Source organism: Oryctolagus cuniculus, chromosome 1 (genome assembly GCF_964237555.1).
Source record: "Oryctolagus cuniculus chromosome 1, mOryCun1.1, whole genome shotgun sequence".
Classification (NCBI taxonomy): Eukaryota; Metazoa; Chordata; class Mammalia; order Lagomorpha; family Leporidae; genus Oryctolagus; species Oryctolagus cuniculus.
In genome coordinates this window covers 8803731-8826497 of record NC_091432.1, presented here as the reverse complement: position 1 = coordinate 8826497, position 22767 = coordinate 8803731, and the positions used below count along the sequence as shown (strand labels likewise).

Below are 22767 nucleotides of genomic sequence, written 5' to 3'. Positions count from 1 at the left end.
TATCCATCGACTGGAAGGAGTCCCGCCCACTTCCGGCGGACCCGGAAGCGAGGGGCGGCTGCGCGGCGTGCGCTTCCGGTGAAGCCAGTGGGTCGGTGTTTGTAGCGCTGGTGGCGGCTTGTTTTAGAGTCTCGTCGGGGAAGATGTTCTACCACGTGAGCAGGGCGCGGGGTGATGGCGAGGGCTGGGTCGAGAGGAGGAACGGGGCGCCGGTGCGGAGGGCTGCTGCTTGCCCCGTATCCTCCGTCTGCGTTCCGCTGTCTCCGCAGATCTCCCTGGAGCACGAGATCCTGCTGCACCCGCGCTACTTTGGCCCTAACTTGCTCAACACCGTGAAGCAGAAGCTCTTCACCGAGGTGGAGGGGACTTGCACTGGCAAGTGAGTACTGTGGCCGTGCGTGTGGTCTCGGCGGCGCGCACACGGGACCCTGTACCTGCAGCCGCCCCCCTCCCAGCGTGGGCTGCAGCACCTTGCCACCCACGCTGGGGAGCGCTCCGTAACTTCCTTCAGCCTAGATTTCTCATTCTTTTACTGCGCGTTTTTCGAGCTCCTGCTGTGAGCCGGGCCCCGTGTTGGGCCCTGGGAACATGCAGAGAACAAGATGGAATGAGGCCAGCACGCGTGGGGCTCACAGTTTAACCCTTGTCCCTCGGTTTCTGCTGAGCCCAGGGAGTTGGCATGGCACAGTGTGTTTCCTGAGTGAATGACCAGAGAATGCGGGTCGACGGGGTGAGGAAGGAAGGAGGCTGGGGCTTGACTGTCCTTGGGTTCTTCCCAGAGCGGTAGGAGTGGACTGGAACTCAGCTCGGGGCCGGGCGGTACTTGAGCCTACAGCAAAGCCAGATTACCCTGGATGCACGTTCGTTCCTAAGACTCCTCACATCTCTGGGGCAGGCCTGGGACTCTGCCTGCTCACACGCTCCTCCCAGGTGATTCTGAGGCAGCTCGAAGATTGAGGTCAGAGACTGCAGCCACTTCGGATGTTTGTTGTGAAACAGGAGAGCAGCGCGTGGCCTTTACAGATGCTGATCCCTGCCCTTTCTCTTGGTTCTGAAGCGCTCTGGGGGCAGAGATGCTGTCTGCTTCCCCTCTTAACCCCTTCCCAGGCTCGATGACTCTTGCTGCAGATGGCGTTAGAGGCCCTTCCGCATATAGAACCTTTCTCTTTCTCATCCTCCTCACAGGTATGGCTTCGTCATTGCTGTCACCACCATAGACAACATCGGCGCAGGAGTGATTCAGCCAGGCCGAGGCTTTGTGCTTTATCCTGTTAAGTACAAGGCCATTGTTTTCCGGCCCTTTAAAGGTGAGGTCGTGGATGCAGTTGTCACTCAGGTCAACAAGGTGAGTCCTCACATAGAGGAGGCAACGGGGTGGTCCCTGGGAGGAGCTGGTTTGGGTCCCTGCTCCTCTTGCTAACTCTGTGCCTTTGGCTAAGTCACTTTTTTGTACTTCAGTTTCCTCACTTGGCAAATGGTTCTAGGAATCTTGGTCCTGCCTCACTCAGGAGGCACGTGATTCAGTATTAATAGTCGTAAGGGTAGAGTCCTGGGGCCAGCGCTGTAGCCCAGCGGGTTAAATCCATGACATACGGCACCGACATTCCATATGGGTGCAGGTTCAAGTCCCGGCTGTTCCGCTTTCCATCTAGCTCCCTACTAATGCTCCTGGGAAAGTGGTGGAGGATGGTCCAAGTCCTTGGGCCCCTGCACCCATGTAGGAAACTCAGAGGAAGTTCTTGGCTCCTGGCTTTTGCCTGACCCAGCCCTAATCATTGCAGCCATTTGGAGAGTGACCCAGCAGATGAAAGATTCTCTCTCTCTCTCTCTCTCAAGTCCTAGGTGTAGGCTCTTTACTACTGCACTGTTTTTACTTAACTTAAAATGAAAGATTGGTGCTGGCATTGTGGTGCAGTGGGTTAGGCTTACTTACATTCCAGTATTGTTGAGTATCAGTGTGCCGGTTGGCATCCAGGTGCTGTTTCCTGTGCTACTTCCTGCTAATGTGCCTGAGAAAGCAGTGGAAGATGACCCACGTGCTGGGGCCTTGCCACCCACGTGGGAGACCTGGCTGGTATTCTGGGGTCTTGGGTACAGTCCCAGCCACTGGGGCCATTTAGGGACTGAACCATTGGACAAAAGATCTGATTCTCTGTTTTTTCTGTCACTCTGCGTTTCAGGTACATAAAATAGCTAAATACATAATGAAATGTTAATAAAAAAGAGAAGTGCAAACAAATGCCACAATTCATACCGGTCATAGAACATGAGTAAAATTGTAGGAATCAAGTAAAAATGGGAACAAAAGACTTGGAGGGGAAGAAAAAGCGAAATCATTCGTTTTCCTTGTAGGTTGGACTCTTCACAGAAATTGGGCCAATGTCTTGCTTCATCTCTCGACACGTAAGTCTGGGACACCGGGTAGGCTGGGACACCGGGTAGGGGCTAGAAAGATGCGCCCGTTTGTGGTCATCTACTGAAGCATCTGTTGAAAGTGCTGACCCTCCTGGGTTCTATACTCATCTCTGGCTGCTGACTCCAGCCTCTGCTAATGTGCACCCTACGAAGGCGGTTGGTGATGGCTCAAGTGACTGGGTCCCTGCTGCCCTGGTGGGAGACCTGGACGGAGTTCCCAGCTCCTGGCTCTGGCCCCAGGCTTGGGCCACTGTGGGCATTTGGAGAGTAAATCAGCGGATGGGTATTCTCTGCCTCCCAAAGAAGTGTATAGATAAGGAAATGACAGTGTTGACCTACTTTGACTTTTCCTTTCAGTCTATCCCATCAGAGATGGAGTTTGATCCCAATTCCAACCCACCATGCTACAAGACAATGGATGAGGTGAGTGGGGAGGAAGACGTCAGGCAGAGGGAGGAGAGATCAGGGCACTGGGAGGGAGAGTTGGCCTGGACGTGTCTTGAGGACCCTGTTCCCTCCTCTGCCCAGGACATTGTGATTCAGCAGGATGATGAGATCCGCCTGAAGATTGTGGGGACCCGAGTGGACAAGAACGACATTGTGAGTCTCGCTGCAGCAGGCAGGGCTGAGATCTGGATTCTTTCCACCCACAGTTGCTGAGGCTTCTGTGCTCTTCTTCCAGGAAGAGGGTTGGGTGGCGGAAGGCCCGAGGCTGGGAGGAGGGGGTGATTCTGTCCTCGCCTTGGCTTCATTTCCTTTTCATTCCCTCCTGCAGTTTGCCATTGGCTCCCTGATGGACGATTACCTGGGTAAGTGCCTGAGTCGTGCATGCCAGGGCTGATGTCTGCAGAGGAAGAGGGAATGTGGGGGGAGGAGGAAATAAAGGAGTTTTTGCCTGAGTCAGCGACATAAGAAACGATGGTGCTGTCTGCTTGTGAGATCCAGGGCGTGGGCCCTTGGGATGGGAAGCACATGGTGGCTGCCCCCAAGCTGTGGGTCTAACTGGAAGTGTATCCTGTCTTCACAGGGCTAGTGAGCTGAGCATAAGAGCCTCACACTTTATTTGGTCGTCATCTTAAGAAGTATGACTGTCACAAGTCCCATCTTTCCCAGAGGCCCAGTCCGGACGCTGTTGTGGAGGCAAGGACGGTTCCTTGTCCTCAGAAGACATCTGGCGCTGCTTCCAGACGTTTGACTGTGTTCTCAGCATAAAAGTTGTTGGTTCTCTTGAAAGTGTCTTTTTTAATATTTATTTTCGTTTTATTTGAAAAAGAGACCCCACTCAGATAGGAGACCCAGATGGAACTTCTAGTTTCTTGGCCTTTGCCTGGCCTAGCCTTGGCTGTGGACTATTTGGGGAGTGAACCCTGTGGATGGAGTATCTTTCCGTTTCTGTCTTCTCCCTCCCTCTCTCACTCTGCTTTTCAAATAAAGTGATCTTTTTTTAACAAAAAATAAAGGCAGTTGTTTACTAGCTCCTCTTTCCCTTGGCCTGATACTGCCACAAGCCTGAACCACCCAGTGGATCTGGTTAGACCTTTGCCAAAGTCTTGAGGCTACACTGAACTCAGGGTTGGGTCTTTGCCGTCTAACAAATGATATCATCATTAGAACCATTCTGAGTTCTAATCTAGTTCCAGTGTTCACCCTTCCCCTGCCCTTAAAAATATGGGAAAGAAGGGAGAGTGGAAGGTAGATAGGGAGGGAGGGATGAACAAGAGGATGATAATGATGATGGTGGGATTCTGGCACAACTCTAACATGGGAAACATCAGAGACCTTTATTTGCCAATTGTGCGCTGGACTGATCATGTAAAAGGGCTCACAGTCTAATTGGGAAACAATAAAAATACATGGTGTACTTATAAGGTTAAATGTACCACTCTGTCCTCATCCCGTACCTTTGAATAGTTTCCTACCTTGGAGTGCCCTTTGCCAGCTTGTCTGCTTGCCACCTACTAATCTATCAAATCTGAGTTCAATTACTACTTTTCTGAATTCTTGGGAAGCAGAGCTGTGCAGTAGAAAGCATGATGTTTGGGTTGATACAGAGCTGGTTTCCGTCTTGGCTGGAGAACCTTGGGTTTCCTGATTGTAACACGGGGATAAAACCCTCGTTGGAGGTTGCTGTGTCAGAGATCACATGTTCAACTGTCAAGCATAGAGCCTGGGCCGTGTTGTGCACTCAGCTGTTATTATATATTGTATGTAACAGTGATCTCAGCTGTGGGGATTTTGGCCCCATGGAGACATTTGGCAGTGTCTGGGACAGTTCTGGTTGTCCCAACTGGCAGGGGAATGCTACTGCTTTCTAGTGGGTAGAGGATCAGAAGGGTGCTAAACCTACACTGTATAGGAAAGCCCCCCCCCCCAACAAAGAATCTGGCCTCAAATGTCAATTATCTTGGTCCAGAAACCCTGATAAGATGAAACATCAAAAAAAAGAAGCATCCAGAAAAAAGTGGTACCAGAAAGGCGCTGTTTTGGTTTCCCTTATCACCCTTGCTATTCCTGGAACACAGGCTGGCTTTTTAAAAAATTATTTTCATTTTACTTGAAAGACAATCATCTTCAGCATATTCACCCTTCAAATGCTTACAGTAACCAAGGCTGGACCAGGCAAAAGCCAGAAGCCCGGAACTCAGCAGTCTCCCATGTGGGTGGCAGGGACCCTAATACTTGAGCTATCTATCATCTGCCTCTTCCTGGGGAGTGTACTACCAGAAAGTTGGCTTGGAAGTGGAATGGCCAGGACACAAACCAGGCACTCAGTATGGATGCAGGCGGGCCCCAAACACCTGACTGTAAAATGTTCTTTAATTGAAATTTTGTAGATAAAATTGTAGATTCACATACATTCTTTTCACATTTGTATAGTCAGCTCTCAGCATTGTGTTTCAGGTTTGTTGAGTCCAGAAGTGTCTGTGCTGGATTTGCAACAAATTTCCAATGAAAGCAATGTAACAGGGGCTGACTGTGGCTTAGTAGGTTAAGCCTCTGCCTATGATGCCAGCATCCCACACAGGCGCTGGTTTGAGTCCTGGCTGCTCCTCTTTCACTCCAGCTCCCTTCTTATGGCCTGGGAAAGCAGAAGATGGCTGAAGTTCTTGGGCCCCTGCACCTGTGTGGGAGACTTGGAAAAAACTCCTGGCTCCTGGCTTTAGATCTGCCCAGCTCCAGCCATTGTGGCCATTTGGGAAGTGAACCAGCAGATGGAAGATATTTCTGTCTCTCCCTCTCTGTAGTGCTACCTCGCAAATAAATATTTTAAAAAAATTAACAGTGTGGGGCTGGCGCTGTGGCATAGTGGCCTAAGGCTCTGCCTGCAGTGCTGGAATCCCATATGGGTGCCAGTTTATGTTCTGGCTGCTCCTCTTCTGATGCAGCTCTCTGCTATGGACTGGGAAAGTAGTAGAAAATGGCCCAAATGCTTGGGCCCCTGCACCTGCAAGGGAGATCTGAAACTCCTGGCTCCTGGCTTCAGATTGGCTCAGCTCTGGCCATTGCAGCCAACTGGGGAGTGAACCAGTGGATGGAAGACCTTTTGTCTCTCCCTCTCTCTGTAACTCTACCTCTCAAATAAATAAATTTAATTTTTTTTTTTTTTTTTTTTTTTTTGCAGGCAGAGTGGACAGTGAGAGAGAGAGAAAGGTCTTCCTTTTCTGTTAGTTCACCCTGCAATGGCTGCTGTGGCCAGCATACCGCGCTGATCCGAAGCCAGGAGCCAGGCGCCTCCGTCTGGTCTCCCATGGGGTGCAGGGCCCAAGGACTTGGACCATCCTCCACTGCACTCCCTGGCCACAGCAGAGAGCTGGACTGGAAGAGGGGCAACCCGGACAGAATCCAGCACCCTGACCGGGACTAGAACCTGGAGTGCCGGCGCCGCAGGCGGAGGATTAGCCTATTGAGCTGCAGTGTCAGCCAATAAAATCTTTTTAAAAAATAACAGTTGTAGATACCACTCCACAAGTATGTGTTGATTATACAGGTTGTAGTATTTTGTCTAGTCCCTAAATACCATGTTTCTGGGAGTAAAATTCTTCCTAGGTTCTCAAAAGGAACCATCCACTCTGTAAAGGAAACCTTGCACCTGGAAGGAAGAGACTGATGGACAGCTGCGGGGAGCTCATGAGCCTGAGCACATGGGTGCTGTGAAGATGGTGGGTGTGGCCCCGCGAAGCTGTGAAGGAGCAAGCAGGGATGGCCAGGGGATGGTTTCCACGATTCTGAGCTTTTATTCTTGGTGCTAGGGGAGTCGGAAGGTTACAGCCTTTTAAAGAGGTCATAGGCTATAGGAACTACTGTGTACCTGAGAACAGTCCTGGGCAGCAGGTTGTTGAACCGTGAGGAAATCCTACAGGTTGACTACTAGTGTTAAGACTGCAGGCTGCTCTGCCTTCTTATCTATGCCTCCACGGCAGTTGGGCAGGTCTCAGTGGTAGATACATTTTCTGCTGGTCAGCAGGCCGGGTAAAGCTGATGATGTATTTTCTGCTGGGTAACTCCTTGGCTAATGGCTACTATTGTGTAACTTTGTATAAAAAAGGGAGCCATCCTTGTGGGCTGCTGCTGCTGGTGCTGTGTTACATGGTCCCTTATTCTGCTGCTTAAATAATGACCCATCTGCCTACAGCTCTGCAAGTGTTCCTTCAGTTCCGGTGCAGACAGCTAAGCAGGGATCCGACATGGTTCTATTACAGTGTTCTATTTTCTTTTAAAGATTTATTTTATTTATTTGAAAGAGTTACAGAGAGAGGTAGAGACAGAGAGAGAGAGGTCTTCCATCCACTGGTTCACTCCCCAGATGGCTGCAATGGCTGGAGCTGCTCCGATCGGAAGGCAGGAGCCAGGAGCTTCTTCCAGGTTTCCCATGTGGGTGCAAGGGCCAAAGACCTGGGCCATCCTCCGCTGCTATCCCAGGCCACAGTGGAGAACTGGCTCAAAGTAGAGCAGCTGGGTCTTGAACCGGCGCCCATATGGGATGCCAGCACTTCAGGCCAGGGCCTTAACCCGCTGCACCACAGTGCCAGCCCCTGTTACAACAGTGTTCTGTAGCTGATGAGACAGGCCAGAGGTGAACCACTGTGCTTAAGGTCACACTGCTATTGAGCAGAGGAGCTATGATTAAAAAAAATTTAAAATGTTTCATTTATTTTCATGCACTTGGAATGCAGAGTGACAGAAACAGAGATCTTCCATTTGCTGGTTCACTTCCCAAATGCCTGCACAACCAGGGCTGGGCAAAACTGAAACCAGGAATCCGGATCCTCATCTGGGTCTCCCATGTGGGTGGCAGGGGCCCCAACCATTTGAGCCATCACTTGCTGCCTCCCGGAATGCATTGGCAGGAAGCTGGATGGGAAGCAGAGGCGCCCAGGACTTGAACCAGTAATCCAATATGGAATTTAGGCATTGCAAGTGGTGGCTTCACCTGCTGTTGTGACACATGGCTACTCTGTGTGTTCTTTCTAACCAAGGGAGCCTGATGCCAGAGCTGGCAGGCACCAGGTGTCTTGGGAGTGAGCAGCATGTGTAGCCGAGGCCCCTGCCTCCACTCAGGCTGGATACAGCCTCACACATCTGACAAGCTCCAGGTGGGTGGGAGTCTTCCTGCACTTTCTCCTGCCTTCAGCGCTCCGCAGACAGAAATCTGCCAGCAGCCCAGACCCCGCTGAGCCGATGTGGGTTTCCCAGATTTGAGGAAGGCCTCCTCTCTCCTTTCCTGCACGTGGAGGTGGGCAGGCACTCCAGAACTGGCCCGCTGGGCCCGCTGCGGATTTCGGGATTTCGTTCGGAACGTGCCTGGGAGAGGCTTAGCAGGATCAGAGGCTCCTCAGGTGCGATTGCCATGGCAACCCAGCCGCATCGTCGGCTCGGAGGGGGCTGCAGACATCTCCCTTCTCTAACGAACTACCCCATCCCCATCGTGTGTGAACACAAAGGAATCCGTTGTTTGCCTCCTGACATCTCAATGGAAGTTTAACCTCCAGTTCTGCCAGGTGCTTTCAGCCATTGTATCAGTGAATATGCAATAGGAACCTCTTTTATTGACGCGGGGGTGGGAGCAGACGGCTAGATAATCAGCTCAAAGTCAGTGTCAGAACTTGAACTCGGGTTCAATACCATCCGTTGCTCATCAAGCCCACTGCTTATCAACTGAGGAGTGCCCAGCTGCTGCTGTCGCAGTGGTAATTGGGCTACTGGTGTAGTGTGCCTGTAAAAGGGTCACGGACGTCTGCGAGGCAGGTGCGGGATGCTATTTGCTCCACTGGATAGGAGTGGGGACATACGAGGTAGGCAGCGAAGGAGCAGAGTGCGGGAGTCCGGAGCTCGCGTCGGCGTCGGAAGAGAACACCTATCGGGAGCCCCTCTTTCAATTCAGGAACGGGAAGTGGCCGGTGTTGGAGAGCTAGGTTGAGCAGAAACACTAAGTCAGATACCAAAGTCTAAACCTTTGCTGAAGCCGCGAAAATGCAAGTGCTCCGAAACGCGGGAGGACGCAGGACCCAGGGAATGGGGGCGCTTTCCCTTGAAAACTACGCTTACTAAACCTCTGCCAAAGCATACACCTGCTCGTATAATTAGCAGGACCTGTGACTTTAAGAAGCGCGGCGCTTCAGCGTCACGTGATCGCCGGCGCCCCGGGTCTTTACTGCACGTTGCTACTGGCCAATCACCTGGCGGGAGGCCTCCTGGAGGGCGGGAACTTCGCAAGGGTCCGCTGATTGGCTGTGCTCGTGGAGGGCGGGGCCTAGGTGCCCAGAGAGGGAATTAGTGTGAGCTGGGTGAGTGGAAGCTGCTGCCGGCACCTCCGCCGCGGCCGTGTCAGTAGCCGCCTTCGCCACGCCGGAGCCCTCAGGTGAGCAGGCCCTGCCCGAGTCCAGGACTCCCCGTCCCGCCGCAGGCCGCTCACTCCCCGGCCTGGAAGCCCGCTCCGCCGGGGGCCCGCCCCCTTCGCTGCCCACGTGACCCAAGTTCGGTGACCCCTGACCTCCCCGCCCCGCCCGGTCTGGGTCCGGGATGCGCGAGGCTGGGTGGGAGGATGCGCGGCGCCGAGGCGGGTGGCGGGCGGTTCCCACGCCTCCTCCCCGCTGTGACTAGCGTCTGAGGAGCCCGGACTTTGGTCTCTGTGTGGGCCCGTAATAGGGCGGCTACGTCTGCGCCCTCCGCGAGTCTGTGCTCCCATTTTACAGATGGGGGGCACGGAGTGTGCAGGGTCACCGGGCGGTGGGTCCGCACTCGGCCGTCCGCTGCAGCAGCGTGCGGTGGAGCCTGACGGTCAGTAGCGCGGGTTCTCGTCTCTGCGCTCTGCGTCGTGGAAGAGCCTAGACAGGACAGGAAACGTGCAACCCCTCCGAGCTTTGAGTTCCTTGGCCGTGACACCGACGAAGTACGTGTGTGTCTGGCTGCACTGCTCCCAGCACAGTGCCGCGGGCGTAGCGGGCGCTTACGTAGCTTCCTTCGTTTTTCAGCGAGTGTTTGTTGAGGGTGTATTATGTGCTGAGCCTGCGCTGGACGCTGAGGATGCAAAGGTGAGCGTACAGGCACTGCCCTTGCGGTGTGGAGCTTGTGGTCTAGTGGGGAGGGGCGTGTTAATCCAAACGCTACGCAAGTATGTCATCCCCGACTCTTCTTTCTTGAGATTTATTTCTTTACTTGAAAGGCGGAGTTACAGGCAGGCAGAGGCAGAGAGAGAGAGAGGTCTTCCATCCACTGGTTCACTGCCCGATTGGCCACAATGGCCAGATCTGCACTGATCCGAAGCCAGGAGCTTCTTCCAGGTCTCCCACATGGGTGCAGGGGCCCAAGCACTTGGGCCATCTTCTACTGCTTTCCCAGGCCATACCAGAGAGCCAGATCGGAAATAGAGCAGCCCGGACTCTAACTGGCGCCCATATGGGATGCCAGCACTGCAGGTGGCAGCGGCGGCTTTACTCGCTAGGCCACAGCGCCGTCCCCCATTCCCAGCTCTTGTAACTGCTGTAAAGGCAGAGTGCAGGGTTGTGGGAAGACCTCCCAAGCAAGTGACATCTGAGCTGAGGTGTGGAGGAGTGCGCAGGTGCGTAGGTGGAGGGATTGGGAGTGGAGGGCAGGGAGGAGGGAGACAGTTCCTGGCAGAAGAAAGGTTCTGGAGTAGGGTGTCTTTGAAGAAATGAGAAGAGGCTGGTGCTGGGAACGCAGAACACAGGAGAGTGGAAGAGGTGCTGGCAAAGTGGGCAGCACATGCGAGCCTGGGAACCACGGTGCAGAGTTGGCTTTCATTGTGAAGGCAGTGGGGGCCGTTGCAGGACGTCAGGAGAGGCCGTGTGGACTTAGGGACCCTGGTGGAGGAATAATGTGACAGTGCCAGGAACTGCACAGGTGCTGCTGCCTCACCTTGGCAGCTTCTCATTCTGTGTGTTGTCGGAGGCAGCGATCGGCTCTGTTTGTGCTGGGTTCTTATTCTGCCTTATCCGGTGAATGGAAGAACAGGTTCCGGGACGGGTGTTATGGCACAGTGGGTTAGGCCACTGCTTGGACGCCTGCATGCCATAGCTGATATCAGAGTGCCCAGAATGGAGTCCGACCTTCACTTCCAATGTGGCTTCCTGCTGATGCACCCTGGGAGGCCGCACCTGATGGCTGAAGAACGTGGGAGACCCAGAAGGAGTTCCTGGATCCTGGCTTTGGCCTGTTGTGGGCATTTGGGGAGGAAACTAGTGATGGAGGGTCAATCTCTCCCACCCCTCTAGTCATTCTGCTTTTCGAGTAAATAAAAATAAATGTAGGGGCCGGCCCCGCGACTCACTAGGCTAATCCTCCACCTTGCGGCGCCAGCACACCGGGTTCTAGTCCTGGTCGGGGCGCCGGATTCTGTCCCGGTTGCCCCTCTTCCAGGCCAGCTCTCTGCTGTGGCCCGGGAGTGCAGTGGAGGATGGCCCAAGTGCTTGGGCCCTGCACCCCCTGGAAGACCAGGAGAAGCACCTGGCTCCTCCCATCGGATCAGTGCAGTGCGCCGGCCACGGTGGCCATTGGAGGGTGAACCAACGGCAAAAGGAAGACCTTTCTCTCTCTCTTTCTCTCTCTCTCACTGTCCACTCTGCCTGTCAAAAATAAATAAATAAATAAATAAATAAATGTAGGAAGAATTGGTTCCTGTATTTAGGCTTTGTAGCCAAACTGGGGAAGACCAGACTCCTGGACTAAAAGCCTGCGAGTCCCAGATGGCACATGACACCGAAGACCTGAGAGACTGGTCAGCCTCAGCCTAGCGGGGAGATGGGGATTTGGAGCAGGGAGAGGGCAGCCTGAGCAGATCCTGGGCTGGGACTTAGGCGAGGGTGGGAGGGGAGGTGTTTGAATGGCCCTGGGAATTTGGGACCAAGGGCACAGTCATGCTGGGACATGCAGACTTTTTGGAAGCAGTGGGGAAGTATTGAGGGATTTTAGCAATGGAGTATCAGGTCAGAGGGAGGTTTTCTTTCTTTTTTTTAAATTGAGTGGATGATGGCAGTTGTAAGAATCAGGAAATCAGGAAGAGGATGGGAGATTTGGTTTATCATTAACACCAGTGACATCTTCCACTGGTGTGGAGCTTTGGGCCCTGACTCTCATTTTATCCTCAGAGCAGCCCTAGGGATTCTTGTCCCTGTTTTACAGTTTAGGACACCAGCGCTCGGGCTGAGGAAGGTCTGGCCAGATTGACATGGCGCATGGCGGGGCAGGGACCCAGCTCCCTGGACCCCGAGGCCGGGCACTTCGGGCTTCCCCATTGTCTCCCGTCGGCCAGCCTGTTTCCTGTCTGAGCCTCAGCTTGCTCCTCTGGGCGCTCAGAGCTCCGTGATCGGGGACTGGGGCTTGGAGGGCCTTGACTCACAGGCCTGGGCTCTGTGGGAGACTCGGCAGCTTTCCAACCCTTCCCTCTCCACTGCTAGCTCCACTGGGGCCATGTCGGAGCGAGAAGAGCGGCGGTTTGTGGAGATCCCTCGGGAGTCGGTCCGGCTCATGGCAGAGAGCACCGGCCTGGAGCTGAGCGACGAGGTGGCGGCCCTGCTTGCAGAGGATGTGTGCTACCGGCTCCGGGAAGCAACACAGGTGGGCTCCCCTTGCCCCGGGGACCTCTCAGCCCTCCACATTTGTCCCTTGTCCTCACTTCCTCCCTCACTGGTTTATTCAACAAGTGCATACTGTGCGCAGACTGCTGTGAGGGCATATAGCAGAGGCAGCCCACGCCGTTTTCAAAGCCCCCCAGCAGCCCCCCGGCAGGCTGAGTGCATTTTCATCTGCACGTGAAAACTGAGGCCCTGGGTGCAGCTGGTTAAGCTGCATCCCATATAGGAGACCTGGTTCAGTCCCTGCTGCGCCATTCTTCCAGGCCAACTTCCTGCCGACGGGCCTGGGAAGGCAGCTGCTGATGGCCCAAGTGCTTGAGTCTGTGTGGGAGACCCAGCTGGAGTTCTGGGCTCCTGACTTTGGCCTGATCCAGCCCTGGCTGTTGGGGGGCATTTGGGGAGTGACCCAGTGGATGGAGGATCTCTTTCTCTCTCTCTGCCTTACAAAAAAGAAAAAAATAAACCCTGGGGCCGGCGTTGCAGTGCAGTGGGTTAAGTCACTGCCAGTGACACGGGCATCCCTTAACAGAGCGCCTGTTCAAGTCCCAGCTGCTCTGCTTCCAGTCCATCTCCCACGAGTGCACCTGGGAAGCAGGGGAAGATGGCCCCAGTGCTTTGGGCCCCTGCCACCCACATGGGAGACCTCGATGGAGTTACAGGCTCCCAGCTTTGGTCAAGTCCAGCCCTGGCCATTTTGGCCGTTTGGGGATTGAACTGGGAAATGGAAGATCTCTGTGTCCCTCCTGTCATTCTGCCTTTCAGATAAGGCACAGAGGGGATGGAACACACAGTGGGTGGGGCTGCTTGTACAAGAGCAGAGCTGATGGAGTGGGCATTTGGTGCTGCAGCCGGGACACCTGCGTCCCCTATCGGAGTGCCTGCTGACAAATCGAAAAAGGCAGAGAGCTGGAAGCCAGGCTTTTCTCTGGTGTGGTGTCCTCTTTGCCTCCTCCCCGGTCCAGCCTACTATATTTGGGGGTTGCCATCTCCCCATCTCCCTGTCACCTGACTCTGGTTTCTGCTCCTCCCCTCCCAGAACAGCTCTCAGTTCATGAAGCACACCAAGCGGCGGAAGCTGACGGTTGAGGACTTCAACAGGGCCCTCAGGTGGAGCAGCGTGGAGGTGAGTGGGCCCAGAGACGCCCTCTGTCCTCTGTGCCCAGCTCTGAGCTGCTGACGTGGTACTGCATGAAGACTCCCTGCACATAGGGGAGGCCCACAGCAGTGGCAGGCCAGGTGCTTGGTGCAGGGCCCAGCCCACTTGGGCTCAAAGTGTAGAGCAGAGGGCGAGGAGGCCACGAGGGCCCGGTGGTCAGGGAAGAGGTGGGACGAGCTGGGCCTGAGATGAGGATGATGAAGAACTTGAGCTTGGCTCAGACAAGGCTAAGAGGAGAAGAGAGCATGCTGAGCCAGCGTGGGTATTTGCAGGTCCTGGGGTAGTTGTTCTGAGGCAGGGAGTTGAGGAAGGTATCGTGTTTAGAGAGTGTAGTGGGTTTTCAGAGCTGAGTTTGCACGAGGGAGACCGGTAGCCTATGGGTGGGGCTTAGAACCCTCTGGTCATGTGAGAGGGGACCTTGTTCTGCTCTGGGACCCAGCCAGCCATGGGCACTCCAACCAGACTCCCAGTGATGGCTCTGCTTCCCTGGGGACCCCTGGACTTCCTGGAAGCAGGCTCCTGGCCCTGGTGGGTGATGGTCCTCCCTGCGTTCAGCCTGCTCTCTATTCCCCTCTTCAGGCTGTCTGTGGTTATGGCTCCCAGGAGGCCTTGCCTCTGCGCCCAGCCAGGGAGGGTGAGCTCTACTTTCCTGAGGATCGAGAGGTGAACCTGGTGGAGCTGGCTTTGGCCACCAACATCCCCAAAGGCTGTGCTGAGACAGCTGTCAGAGGTGGCTGCCGGGTTCCTGCATGGGGTGGGGACGGAAGCTGGGTGGTCAGGGTGGTCAGGGTGGTGGTGGGCTGGCTGGAGGATGGGGCATTAGTTGGAGGGGTAGGTGGTATCGTAAGGGACAAAAGCCCAGCCTGACACATCTGTTCACTGGTTCTAGTTCATGTCTCCTACCTGGATGGCAAAGGGAACCTGGCCCCCCAGGGATCAGGTAAGGGATGGTGTGTTGGATGGGCCCTCTGGCTGCATTTTCCTCCCTAGGTGCTCAGGGCAGTACCTCTAGGCCTTGGAGTGCACTTCAGGCGAGTGTTTGCTGTTCACGCCTTGAACCGTGTTCTGAGCAGGCGCTGATTTCTTCCCAGAGGTACTCAGAGTTGGAGGTGGGAGCCCAGACCTGTCACCAGTTCTGACCCAGCGGGATGCTGGGAGCTGCCTTGCTTTTGGCACATACTGAGCACAGCTTCAGGGCCTGAGGCTTTTGGCCTTGAGCAGGAAACTCACAGAGGGTGGGTGGCAGACAGCACAGAGGAGTGGCCAGGTAGCTCTGGTTGTCTTGTCGGATTCATTGGGCTTCTGAGGATGTGTATGGGGTGGTGGTGGGGGGGGGGCTCTGGAGGCCAGAAGAGGCCTGCGGTCCACCCCGATCACTTTCTGCCTGTCCTCCCACAGTGCCTAGCGCCGTGTCATCGCTGACTGATGACCTGCTCAAGTACTATCAGCAGGTGACTCGGGCTGTGCTAGGGGATGATCCCCAGCTGATGAAGGTGAGAGCCTGGGTCCGAGTTGGCGACACAGTTGAGCTTTTCATGAAGTTCCCTCGTGTTCCTGTTCCCTGTCCTCTTCAGACTGACGTGGGTGGAGGCTGCTCTCTGGGTGCGTCTGTGCTGAGCTGGCCTTCCTGCCCATCTGCCCCTCACTCTCTAGGAGGAACTCTGTCCCCTTGGCAGTAGGCAGCTCAGCAGGGCATTTGGGAGGGCTCGCGTGGTCTGCACATACCCTCCTGCTGGAGCCCACCCTCTGTGGGTATTTGTTGATCTGGGGCCAAGTGGAGCACCCAGCTTGCAACATTCACTTTCCTGAACTTTGGGAGGGAGAGGAGAGGAAATAGCAGAGCCAGGTAAGGTGCCTGGCCAGGCTGGCTCTTTGGCTGCTGGTTCCTGGGCCTCTTTCCAGCCCTTGCTGCTTTGCCCTCTGGACTTCATGGGGCCTGCCGGACACCATTCATGGTCAGTCCTCTTCTGTCCAGAGTCAGAGGAAGGCTCATTGGTGGTTTGCTCCATCATGTGCCTCTTTCTAAGGGTGTTATATCCTCCATGTCTTCCCATGTCGGGCTACTGCTGTAGTTTCCCTTGAAAGTTGGGACCATCCATTCCTGTTCAGAACTTCGCCCTGGTGCCCAGCACAGTGTAGGTGGCTGGTTGTGGGGCTGGGACCTGGGCTCCTTCCTCACTCACCTGTGTTCTGCATGGCTGCCAGGCTCACCATCTTTATCCACAGGCAGTGGAGGTTCAGGGCTGTGATACCTTTAATAAAATATCCTGCCGGTGCTGCAGCTCACTAGGCTAATCCTCCGCCTTGCGGCGCCGGCACACTGGGTTCTAGTCCCAGTCGGGGCGCCGGATTCTGTCCCGGTTGCCCCTCTTCCAGGCCAGCTCTCTGCTGTGGCCAGGGAGTGCAGTGGAGGATGGCCCAAGTGCTTGGGCCCTGCACCCCATGGGAGACCAGGAGAAGTACTTGGCTCCTGCCATTGGATCAGTGCAGTGCGCCGGCCACGGCGGCCATTGGAGGGTGAACCAACGGCAAAAGGAAGACCTTTCTCTCTGTCTCTCTCTCACTGTCCACTCTGCCTGTCAAAAATAAATAAATAAAATAAAATAAAAAATTAAAAAATTTCCTGCTTACGAAAGTTACACCAGTGTATGTTTATTGGAGAAGCTGAGATGACATGAAAACATCCAGAATACAAAGTCTCCTATTCTTCCACCCACACTTTCTCCTATGTATAAGCTATGATTACTCTCCTGTAAACGCAGGTGGTAGTGTCTGTATGTATGTGTATGTATGTCTTACACCTTGCTTTTCTCAGGCATATGGTGACATGGAGGTTGTTTGCAGTTTTTTATTACTACAGCCAGGGCTGTGGGGGAGGTGTGTGAGTAGGCTTCCGTAGGTTACACTGATGGAAGTGGAATTGCTGGACAAGGAGGAGCACATGTAAGATTGTAACAGGTGGTCCAGTGCCACCTCGGTTTAGGTCTGGGGAGGCAAATGCAGTGCAGTCCGGGTCATTGATTCCTTTCAGGTGGCTCTCCAGGACTTGCAGACGAACTCCAAGATTGCAGCGCTCCTGCCCTACTTTGTTTATGTGGTCAGTGGGGTAAGTGAGCAGGGTCCAGGGAGGACGTTTGTGGATAACCCAGCAGCACAGAGGGCTCACGGCAGTTGCTGTCACAATGGCAGGCCCATGCCTGCCCCCTCAGTGTCCTCTTAAGCCATCCTCTTCTACCAACAGGTGAAATCTGTCAGCCATGACCTGGAGCAGCTGCACCGGCTGCTGCAGGTGGCACGGAGCCTGGTCCGGAACCCACACCTCTGCCTGGGGCCCTATGTCCGCTCCCTGGTGGGCAGCGTCCTCTACTGCGTCCTGGAGCCTCTGGCTGCCTCCATCAACCCCCTGAATGACCACTGGACTCTGCGGGACGGGGCTGCTCTCCTGCTCAGCCACATCTTCTGGTAGCCACTGGGCCTGGAGCTGCACAGAGGATGGGCTTGCTGTGGAGTTGCTCGGGAGAGGGAAGGGGATGGGGTGAAATCTCTGGGGAACTCCTCCCCTTCAGGCTTCCTGGTTGGTGTGCCCTGGCACACTGGTATTCTACCAGTGGATTAAAAACACGCCAAGGTGTTGCTCCTTAAGCCCTCAAGTCCCAGCCAGTCACCTTGGTAGCTTTGCTCGCTTACCCAGCATGCCCCAGCACACTGACACGTGCTGTTCTGTCGGCTGTGCCTCCGTCCCCTCCCTGACTGTGTGTTGCTCCCACAGGACTCATGGGGACCTTGTAAGTGGCCTCTATCAGCAGATCCTGCTCTCCCTGCAGAAGGTTCTGGCAGACCCCGTGCGGCCTTTGTGTTCTCACTATGGGGCCGTGGTGGGGCTGCATGCTCTTGGCTGGAAGGTGAGGATGCTGGCCTTTCTCACACAGGTGTGAGAACTTCATTTAGAAAGATAGCACGAGTATTTGTGTGTCTTGTATCATCCAGATGGTACATGATTGCTGGTGCCACGTACTGAGTTCTGCTTTCCCAGGCCATAGCAGAAGCTGGATCGGAAGTGGAGCAGCTGGGACTCCAACTGGTGCCCATATGGGATGCCGGCACTGCAGGCCGGGGCTTTAACCTGCTGCACCACAGTGCTGGTCCCTGCTCCACTTCTGATCCAGCTCTCTGCTGTGGCCTGGGAAAACAGTGGAATATGACCCAGGTGCTTGGATCCCTGCACCGTCATGGGAGACCTGGAAGAATCTCCTGGCTCCTGGCTTCAGACAGGCCCAGCTCCAGCTGTTGCAGCCATCTGGGGAATGAACCACCGGATGGAAGACCTTTCTCTGTGTCCCTCTTTCTGTAGCTCTGATTCTCAAATAAATAAATTTTTTTTTTAAATTAAGATTTATTTATCTGAAAGACAGAGTTACAGAGAAGCAGAGGAAGAGAGATCTTCCATCCTCTGGTTCACTCCCCATATGGCTGCAACAGCCAGAGCTGTCTAGATCTGAAGGCAGGAGCTTCTTCTGGGTCTCCCGTGTCCTTGGGCCATCTTCTACTGCTTTCTCAGGCCATAGAAGAGAGCTGGATCAGAAGTGAAACAGCCACTTGAACTGGTGTCCATATGGGATGCTGGCACTGCAGGCCGGGGCTTTAACCTGCTACGCCACATCGCCAGCCCTTATCCATTTACTTATTTGATAGAGAGGGGCCAGTGTTGTGGTATAGCAGATTAAGCTGCCACCTGTGATGCTGGCATCCCATATGGGTGCCAGTTTGGGTCCCAGCTAACGTGCCTGGGAAAAGCAGCAGCAGATGGCTCAACTGTTTGGATCCCTGCTATCCACATGGGCAATCCAGATGGAGTTCCAGGCTCCTGGCTTCAGCCTGGCCCAGCCCTGGCCCTTGTGGTCATTTGTAGGGTGAACCAGCAGATGAAGGTCTCATGATTGCTCTCTGACTGTGCCTTTCGAATAAATAAATCTTTTTTAAAAAATGGGGGCTGGGGCCGGCATTGTGGTGTAGTGGGTAAATCCACCACCTGCAGTGCTGGGATTCCATATGGGCTCCGATTGGAGTCCCAGCTGCTTCACTTCCAACCCAGCTCCCTGCAGATGTCCCTGGGAAAGCAGCAGACGAGGTCCAGGGTACCTGGGTCCCTGCCACCTACATGGGAGACTCGGAAGAAGCTTCTGGCTTTGGCCTGGCCCAGCACTGGCAGCAACCTGGGGAGTGAGCCAGCAGATGGAAGATCTCTGTCTCTCCCGCTCGCCTCTGTGGCTCTTTCCAAAATAAATAAATGTCTTTTTTTTTTTTTTTTTTTTTAATGGGGCCCAGTGTTATGGCATAATGGGTAGATCTGATGCCTATAATGCCATTATGGGTGCCAGTTCAGTCCGCTGCTCCACTTCCAACCAGCTCCCTGCTAATGGCCTGAGAAAAGCGGCAGAAGACAGGCCAAGTGTTTGGCCTCTTGCCACCATGGAGGAGACTAGATGAAGCTCCTGGCTTTGGCCTGGCCCAGTCCTGGCCTTTGTGATCATCTGGGGAATGAACTAGTGCATGGAAGGTTCTGTCTCCCTCTTCCTAACTCTGAACTTTGGAATAAAGAAAGAAATCTTTAAAAAAAAAATAGTACAATTGATTTATTTAATTTTTTTAAGAGAAAAAGGGAACTCTGATCTGGTTCATTCCTTGGATGTCAGGATTGGGCCGGGCCAAAGCCAGGATCCAAGAACTCAATACAAGCCTCCAGTGTGGTGGCAGGGACCTAAGTGATTGAGCCCTAAGTTCAGCCTCCCAGGGTGCACGTTACCAGGGAGCTGGAGTCAGGGGTCAGGGATGATTCTTGAACTCAGGCATTCCAATTTGGGATGCAAGCATCCGAAGCCGTGTCTGAACTACTCCAGCAAATGCCCACTCCTGTATGTCCATTTTATAAATTCCTGCCATTACAGCCACTTGGGGAGTGAACCAGCAGATGGAAGACCTCTCTCTGTAATTGTCTTTTCAACAAATCAAATTAATCTTAATTTTTATTTGGTTTATTTGAAAGGTGGAGTCAGAAAGAGAGCTGCTATCTGCTAGTTCACTACCCAAATGCCCACACCGCGTGGAGTCTGCATTAATAGAAGCTGGAATTGGGAGCAGAGCTAGGAGTCAAACACACTGGTGTGAATGCAGCTGTTCCAAGCAGCATTGTAGCCACTGTGCCAATCAGCACTCTTACATTTCTTTTAAAATTTGAGAGGCAGAGAGATGCAATAAGATAAACACACAGACCTTCCCTCCACTTGCTGGTTCTCTCCCCAAATGCCCACAACAGCAGGACTGGGCCGGGTGAAGCCGGGACTGATACCTAGATCTTCCCACGTGGATGGCAGGAATGCTGTCACTCGAGCCATCACTTCTGTCTCCCAAGGTCTGCACCAGGAAGAAACGAGTTGGGAGGCAAAGCCCAGCCCGAAGCTGAGGCGCTCTGATGAGACACAGGCATATTAGCTGCTAGGCCAAACACCGTCCCCACCTTTACATCTCTAAGAAAAAGTCAACCGACCAGCCCTCACGGGAGTGGCCACCGCATCCCATACCTGAGTGCCCAGTGTGACTCCTGGCTTTTCCACTTCTGATCCAGCTTCTTGCTAATGTGGGAAGGCAGCAGAAGATGGCCTAACTGCTTGGGCCACTGACACCCAGTGGGAGACCTGGATGGAGTTCCTGGCTCCTGGCTTCTGCCAGGACTAGCCCTAGCTGCTGCAGGCATTTGGGGAATGAACCAGTAGACAGGATAAAAGATCTCTGTCACTATGTAAGCCTGTAACAAAAATTCAAAACGTTTATTAGGCTATAATATATTAAAAAAAATTATTTCTTTGAAAGAGTTACACAGAGAGAAGGAAAGGCAGAGAGAGAGAGAGAGAGAGGTCTTCCATCTGCTAGTTCACTCCCCCATTGGCTACAATGGTTGGAGCTGCACTGATCCAAAGCCAGGATCCAGGAGCCTCCTCCAGGTCTCCGAAGTGGGTACAGGGGCCCAAGGACTTGGGCCATCCTCTACCATTTCACCTGACGCTTGCAGAGAACTGGATTGGAAGTGGAGCAGCCAGGACCCAAACCAGCGCTGATATGGGATGCTGGCACAGCAGGTGGTGGCTTTGCCCACTATACCACAGTGCTGGCCCTCTAATAAATTCTTCAAGAAAACTTATTTGAAAGGCAGAGTGACAGGGAGAGACAGATCTTTGATTTGCTGTATGGGATGCTGTCATTCTAAGCAATGGTTTAACCTGCTGTACCACAATGCCCACCCCTACAATTCATCTTTTAAAAAGATTTATTCAATGGGCAGAGTGACAGGAAGAGGAGAGACAGAGAAAGGCATCTTCCATCTACGGGTTCACTCTTCAAATGGCCCCAGGGGTGGGGTGGGGAGGGTTAGGCCCACAGAAGCCAGGAACTCCATCTGGGTCTCCCTGATGAGTGGCAGGGGCCCTCACCTGCTACTTCCCAAGATGCATTAGCAGGATGCTGGATGGGGAGCAGAGGAACTGGCAGTAGTCCACCAGCGTCTGGAAGCAGAGGAACTAGTCCAGTGTGGGATGCTGGTGTCCCAGTGGCGGCTCAACCCACTGCGTGACAACACCCCCTCCCACACACACACCCTCCCACACACACACCCTGTTTACTTTTGAGGGATGTTCTTGCTTACTGATTGATCTGAGTAGCAGTTTGCAAACTATGGATTTATGGTGTTAGCAGTGGGTATACTTATGTGTTCTTAGCCCTTGGCACACAAGGCAATGATAGTGGGGTCCTTTTATATTGTCTTTATATCATATCTCTACCTCCAGTGCTTAGTCTTAGGAAAAGTAGGTTCCAAAAAAAATGGCTGCACATACCAATAAAGGAATCTAGTAGGACGGCTGCGCCCTGTCTAGATCAGAGGTTAAAGCAGGCCTTTCAATGGGAAAGGGTACTTGAGAGGCAGTAAGCCACGGAGAGGTGCTTACTGCATTCCTCCTTCCCCTTCCAGGCAGTGGAGCGAGTGCTGTACCCACACCTGTCCACTTACTGGACAAACCTGCAGGCTGTGCTGGACGATTATTCGGTGTCCAACGCTCAGGTCAAAGCAGATGGGCACAAAGTCTACGGAGCCATTCTGGTGAGTGCCAGGCTGTCCCAGCTGCCTTCCCTGCAAAGCCCAGCGGACTCGCTTCGGAGTACGTGATGGGGCCCAGGCGGCCTAGTTCTTGTCTTAGTCCCCTGCTCTTTCAGGTGGCTGTAGAGCGGCTGCTGAAGATGAAGGCCCAGGCGGCGGAGCCCAGCAGGGGCGGCTCCGGCGGCAGGGGCGGCCCCAGCGGCAGGGGCGGCCGGCGCCCGGACGACCTGCCCTGGGACAGCCTGCTCCTGCAGGGCTCTCCCTCCGGCGCTGGTGCGGAGCCAGGCTTCGGGTCTGGCCTCTCGCTGCCGCCAGGGGGCGCGGGGCCGGACGACCCTTCTCCTTCGGTGACCCTGGCCGACATCTACCGGGAGCTCTACGCCTTCTTCGGTGACAGCTTGGCCACTCGCTTCGGCACCGGCCAGCCCGCGCCCACGGCCCCGCGGCCGCCCGGGGACAAGAAGGAGCCAGCGGCCGCCCCGGACTCTGTGCGGAAGATGCCGCAGCTGACCGCCAGCGCCGTGGTTAGCCCCCAGGGCGACGAGAGCCCCCGGGGCGGCGGAGGCGGCGCTCCGTCGGCCCCGGCGCCCGCCGCCTCCGAGAACAGGCCGCTGCCGCGCGTGCACCGGGCGCGAGGGGCGCCCCGGCAGCAGGGCCCCGGCGCGGGCACCCGCGACGTCTTCCAGAAGAGCCGTTTCGCCCCGCGCGGCGCCCCGCACTTTCGGTTCATCATCGCCGGGCGGCAGGCCGGGAGGCGCTGCCGGGGGCGCCTCTTCCAGACTGCCTTTCCCGCGCCGTACGGGCCCAGCCCGGCCTCCCGCTACGTGCAGAAGCTGCCCATGATCGGCCGCACCGGCCGGCCGGCCCGCCGCTGGGCGCTGTCGGACTACTCGCTGTACCTGCCCCTCTGAGGGGAGCCGCCCCCGATCGGGTGAATAAAGCCCGCGCCCGGAAGTGAC

At 54.7% G+C, this 22767-nt stretch overlaps 2 protein-coding genes and 1 long non-coding RNA gene across 4 annotated transcripts; 2 read left to right on the top strand and 1 right to left on the bottom strand.

The window, feature by feature from the left end:
• Positions 1-3: 3 nt before the first annotated feature.
• On the top strand, positions 4-3874 carry POLR2G (RNA polymerase II subunit G). The gene is made up of 8 exons (XM_002720997.5): positions 4-155; positions 270-379; positions 1186-1345; positions 2353-2403; positions 2773-2838; positions 2944-3015; positions 3191-3224; positions 3443-3874. Exons 1-8 carry the CDS (start codon positions 144-146, stop codon positions 3454-3456), a joined length of 519 nt encoding a protein of 172 aa, XP_002721043.1. The 5' UTR covers positions 4-143; the 3' UTR covers positions 3457-3874.
• Positions 3875-7113: 3239 nt separating this feature from the next.
• Positions 7114-9379, bottom strand: LOC138848772 (uncharacterized). Its single transcript, XR_011386837.1, has 2 exons — positions 9093-9379; positions 7114-8824 (listed from the first exon to the last, which is right to left on the bottom strand). It is a non-coding gene; the product is annotated as an uncharacterized lncRNA (long non-coding RNA).
• On the top strand, positions 9135-22762 carry TAF6L (TATA-box binding protein associated factor 6 like). Of its 2 annotated transcripts, none has more exons than XM_008274360.4 (12): positions 9135-9274; positions 9888-9947; positions 12330-12489; positions 13543-13629; positions 14242-14392; positions 14552-14602; positions 15061-15155; positions 16694-16768; positions 16904-17124; positions 17432-17564; positions 21683-21811; positions 21925-22762. In XM_008274360.4, the coding sequence occupies exons 2-12, from the start codon at positions 9940-9942 to the stop codon at positions 22717-22719; spliced, it is 1905 nt and encodes a 634-aa protein (XP_008272582.3). In that variant the 5' UTR covers positions 9135-9274; positions 9888-9939; the 3' UTR covers positions 22720-22762. The 2 variants fall into 2 exon arrangements, with proteins under 2 accessions (XP_008272582.3, XP_051689148.2); XM_051833188.2 differs by lacking the exon at positions 9135-9274 and adding an exon at positions 9414-9805.
• Positions 22763-22767: the final 5 nt, after the last annotated feature.